The 5,443-nt window shown below is 41.8% G+C and overlaps 1 protein-coding gene across 1 annotated transcript; it reads right to left on the bottom strand.

Annotated features, from left to right (window-relative positions):
• Positions 1-5: 5 nt before the first annotated feature.
• LOC124683305 (chromatin assembly factor 1 subunit FAS2 homolog) lies at positions 6-4,773 on the bottom strand (the record flags this gene model as incomplete). The annotated part of the gene is made up of 13 exons (XM_047217853.1): positions 4,639-4,773; positions 4,362-4,473; positions 4,147-4,173; positions 3,302-3,377; positions 3,108-3,211; positions 2,810-3,024; positions 2,635-2,734; positions 2,462-2,528; positions 1,682-1,770; positions 1,455-1,593; positions 1,223-1,323; positions 868-1,029; positions 6-88 (listed from the first exon to the last, which is right to left on the bottom strand). Coding segments are annotated over exons 1-13 (1,389 nt in total), but the record flags the coding sequence as incomplete, so codon positions are not given.
• Between the last annotated feature and the right edge of the window lie 670 nt (positions 4,774-5,443).

The following is a 5,443-nucleotide window of genomic DNA, read 5'->3' as shown; positions in this document are numbered from 1 at the left end:
GGTGTCACTTCTACAGTCACAGGATTGGCCTCCATCTTAGCTTTGCCGGCACCAACATCAACTTCCATACTGTCTGCCTTCAGTGGTTCTGCATGTCCACAGGTTGCAGTTTGTTCAGTAGCTTCCTTAATTCATGTAGAGTTTTAAGGAATAACCGCGTATTACAGGGGAAGCCCGTGTATGAAGGAAGACAGGTATCCAATGTATGCAGGATGTAGGTTCAAATTGTAACTGTCTGTTAAGCTGTTATGCTCAGCTACTAGCCTACTATACTGTGGTTAGCATGACATTCATACCCTTGGTCCTTGATGCATAGACAATTTTCGCGAGTGTATCTACTTATAGGTGAAAAGGCCATATGCATCAGTCAATGCAGAGTCCAGGGCTTTCCCCTTTTAAAAAAAACTACTTATAGGTAACTGAAATAAACACATGAAAAACCATTCAATCCAATTAGATGTAATTGTTCTTGTTGACATTTGTATATGACCAACTTATTTTTTTCGAGGAACCAGAAGGATCACTGCCTTTCAATTAGAAGAAATAGTGTAATGTTAACATTTCTTAAGTCTACAAACTTATATGAGCAGAAGGAATTTCTTTAATCAAAATTGCGCAAGACCAATGTCAAAAAGGCTAGTGGTGGTATCTTACTCAATACTAAGATGTTTTCAGAAACAAAACCACTCTTTCATATGGTTGCTCATTGTGTACCATGTCAGAAGGGAAATTTTGAGCTAGGGCTGAAGGAGAATACATACACAAACTAAACTTCATACAGTTTAACGGAAAAGAGATTTCCAGTACTGCAGAAGATATCATAATTTTAAATACTTCAGCTTTTGCAACATGAGTAAATAGGCTTACCTAAAGTACTGTTTTTGGCCAACATTGGTGGAGTTGTCATTGTATCCGCGGGACAGGCTGACATCTTAACTTCACTGGTACCAAAATCAACTTCCATGCTATCTACTGTTAATGGTTTCCGATTTCTGCATGTGACATTTGCTTCTGTAACTTCTTTCTTCCCTGGGGTTTTCAGAGAAATGAACTCTTATAAGTGGTTTCAAGTAAATGTATGCCATGGCAGACATAAGGTTGCTGCACATCTGTCTTAAACAATTAATAAAAGTGTGTTTTACCACAGGGTCAGATACTCAGATGCACTAATGAGGTACCTAGAAAGAGAAAAGAAAAACGAAAACGAATAGATGAAAAATACCAGGGATGATGTGTGGCTGCCCCAGTTCCTCATTCTCAAACTCAATAATAGTGCAGTAACCATCTCGCGATGACAATGCCAGGTACTTTGCATCAGATGACCTGCACAAATATTGAAAAGATGAATTTCCAGTTCCAGTAGGATTGCCAAATAATACGAGTTCTACTGTAGACAATGGAGCAGACTCCAAAAGCAAAACAAACAAAAAAAACATTTTAGTACAAGCACTCACCATGCAATATCTGTAATGGCGGCATAATGTAGACCAGCATGTATTAGAATTGGAGCAGCACTTTCAGTGTCATAGACATACAGTGAGTTGAAAGTAGCAACAGCGAAAATAGCTCTGTACGGAAGCTTGAATAAACCTTCTGCAATTGTACGAAAACACTTCAGTTTCTTGTAACAGATTAGTATACAGTGAGAACCTCCTAGCAAGGCTGCAAACAATTGAACTACCTGATTGAGAACCGCGCAGGCTGAAAAGAACAGGGCAAAAACGAACTGCTACTATAGCCTTACTTGCACCAGGGAGTTGAATTGCAGGCCTGCAGTGTCAACAAGTTAGTATCCTAAATAACTACAACACTAGGTATGCTGGAGTAAGTTACATGCTCAAGAATAAGATGTTAATGATTTAGCACGTCTCTTGGAACAACACACTTATTTTTAACATCCTGAGACAGCTAAGCAATCAAAGAGCTCTAAAAGGGTAGGACGACAGTTCCCTCCTATAACTGACTTTAAATGGAAACAGAATCAACTTTCCAAAAACACCTGGGAAAATATGTACTGCGTTCCTTGTGATTGGATGTTCAGTGTAACATGAAAGAACAAATTAGTCATAGATCCTATGTGATGCTTAAACTTTTCACATTACGTATTACTACCTCCATCCCAAGGCTTAAGGCCTATATTTTTTTCAGAAAGTCAATTTAAGTAAAGTTTGACCAAACTTTTAGAAGAATTTATGAACAAATATGATATTTTGTAGGTACCATATGAAAATATATTTCATTATCTATCTAATGATATTGATTTTGTATTATTCATGTTAATGATTTTTGATAAAAACTTAGTCAAATTTAACATAGTTTGACTTTCTGAAAAAAATATAGGCATTAAGCCTTGGGATGAGGTAGTATAACCTTGCAGGTACCAGATGAAATAAATGTGAAGGGTACATTTACTTCAAAGGAAGAAACATAGTTGTGTTATTTCACATATTACATGCGCTACCTTGACAGGTCTCTCCTTGACATTATATAGGCAGTATTAACCACTTCAGATGAGTATTTGCATTGGCCTGGTTAACATAAGAGAAACAAACTTGTCAACAGGACACAGATGATAAGCCAAATCATTATTATTGTGAGGATAAGCCAAATTATGTGAAAAGGAAAACAATATACCTGCTGGCAGTACCAGAAAAGATCCATCCGGCGACCATGCCAACCTCCGGAAGAAAGATGGTAATGTCTCATCATGGAACAAATGAGTTTTAACTGTTGGCTGCAAGGTAAAGGATTATCTTACTTGTTCAGTGCACATCTAAAGGATGTGGCAGTTAAAGTAGATCAAACAAACCTTGGAATCGTCATGACTTTGAAGTTCTGCCTTCACTAGTGTATGCTGGCAAACAAAGTTCATCTTCTCCATATTCTTTGATTTGCCTTGAGGCTTATTTGCATATATTTTACAGGTTCTGTCAGAGCTCAAAGAAGCAATATATTGACCGAGAGGATCCCATGCCACCCCCTGAACATAATGTAAATGGCCCTCCAACTTCTGTTGCATCGCACCTGAGAATGATAATGCACATCAACCATATAATACAGAAGCCAAGATGGTGTAACATTCAATCACCTATTGCTGTAGGAATTACCTTTGTTAGCATCCCATATTATGCAAGTGTTGTCAACTGAAGCAGAAACAAGGAATGAACCATCACTTGACCACTGCAGGTCAAGAACGTCCTTGCAATGGAACCTAACAAACAAGCAGGCCAATATAATTTAGCAATCATCGAAACAAGAGGGCAGCTTCAAAGAACTATTGTTTTCATATGGTATATCTCACAATAACGATTTGTGTACTTTCCAGGCCTCGCTGCCGTCATCATTGATATGCAATTTCCAAAGGATAATACCACCACCTGTCACAAAGATGCTGGAATTATGTCTGCCGGACAGAACTGTTAATCTCTTCGTGAACGAAGCATTCGAAGATACGACGACAAATTAGGGGTTGCCTTTCTTCATGGAAATTACAACCCTAGCATCTTAGAGCATATGGATTGATAGAAATTAGATGTTTAAAAAATGAAGACCCGACTATTGAGATATGGAAGGGAAAATACAAACATGGCCTGGTCATAGATGTAGAAGAAAATATGCTGTCAAATCTTGTGATTGGCTAAACAGAATTCAGCAGCTTTCCAGTTTGTATCTGTTAGATTTCTAAAGCCTAACTTGTACAGTCAAACATACAGATAAAATATAATTGGGAGATATTCCTATTCATTCAGTCAAGACTTAAATCAGCATCTGTTGGTTGCAACAGAAGCCAAATTACATAAGCAGGATAGGAGATATTCACCCGATCATTTAGATACAATGAAAACAGCTTCAAGCAGGATGAGTAAAGTTGTAGTCCTTCAACAGATGTAAATGCTCAAAAATGATGTACTACCGCAAGCATGATTTTCAGCAAAACTCACAATGAACATGCAGGTTACAGGACACCTAACTGACTAGTGGCAGACAGATATTGCAGTGACTATTTTTTTTATTTCTCGGTTTGTTTTTGTTAATGTCAAACACTATGTACAGAACCAACCAACAAATCCCTTGGTTGAATAAGCAGAACTGGGTGCCTTCCGTTTCAGTAAAAAGGAAAAGATGCAGGTGTCAAACCGAACATACCATCGGAACCGGACGCCAGATTTTCACCTGCATGTAGCCAGTGGGGAAAATGGGGTCAATTACACGCAGCCAAACTAATAAACACGAAAGATTGGGTGTTAATTTTCATCATTGGTTAGGAATTAGTATGAACAAGCGTAACTGCTTAGATGGGGATGCAGCTGTGCAGTGTGCTCACAAGGAAGAATTAGATTTGAAATTGCATTGGCACCTACCGGAAGGGGAGAAGCGGAGAACGTTGACGGCGGAGCTGTGGGACGAGAGGCTGGTGAGGTAGGAAGCGGTGGGGAGCTTCTTGTCCGAGTCGTCCGACGCTATCGCCCAGATCTGCAAGGCGAAGGCGGGGTCGATGAAATCGAAGGCGTAAATCGCACGGACTACCCCCATTCATCAAAGCAGAGGCGCGGGCTCGAAAACCGCCCAGGGGCCAGGCCGGGGAGGCAGGGCACGGACTTGAGGAGATGGGGAAGGGGGGGAGAAGGGATGGCGGACCTTGATGTCGTGGTCTCCGCCGCCGGTGGCGAGGCGGCGGGAGGCGGGGTGGAAGTCGAGCGTGAGCACGGGCTGCAGGTCGTGCCAGTTGATCTGCACCGTGCCGCCCCGCATCGTCTCCGCCGCCTTCTTCTCCGGTGGTGGGAATCGCCTCCGCGGCTGGGTACTAGGGTTTGGGGAAGGCGGGAAATGGAGAGGATTGGGCGCGCGACTCCACTTTTGCTCCCTCCAACTGCAGACTCGAGCGGAGTGAAGAAGAGAGAGAAGGGGCAGTAGAGAGGTTGGGCCGCTTGACGAATGATCGAGTGGGCTGTATCACGGCCCACTACCTGAGTAGAGCTTAACCAATAGTGCTAAAAAACAATAGGGCTACCCTCAAAAAAAACAATAGGGCTAAGTATGTTTTCTCACTTTCTTTTAAACGGAGGCAAAACCTTTGCCATTGATTAAGCAAAAGTTGTTCAGTTTTTAGGAGAAAATCAAACGGAAACCTACAATAGTAGGGCTAAGTCCACACCCACAAACAATCAAACGCCGCCACCAGGGGCACACCAAACCATCCTGGCTACCCACAAAAGCTACACAAACGCGAAGCTCAAGTTGGCTTATGCCAAACAAATGGCTCCTCGAGAGGCTGGCGGCGCCGATTCTGAAGATGAGCCTCGAAGAAGCGATGCGCAAGACCTCGCGCCAAATAGGACCTTCACCGAACCACCCCTTGAAAGTCATCGTACACCGCCCAAAGATGGTTTCAACTTCACAAGAGGGAAGAGACCAACACGAAGACATTCGGACACGCTGTAAT

The sequence above is a fragment of the Lolium rigidum genome, chromosome 1 (assembly GCF_022539505.1).
Source record: "Lolium rigidum isolate FL_2022 chromosome 1, APGP_CSIRO_Lrig_0.1, whole genome shotgun sequence".
In the NCBI taxonomy this organism is placed as follows: domain Eukaryota; kingdom Viridiplantae; phylum Streptophyta; class Magnoliopsida; order Poales; family Poaceae; genus Lolium; species Lolium rigidum.
Note: the sequence above shows the minus strand (reverse complement) of the source record. Positions and strands in the feature narration are given on the sequence as shown.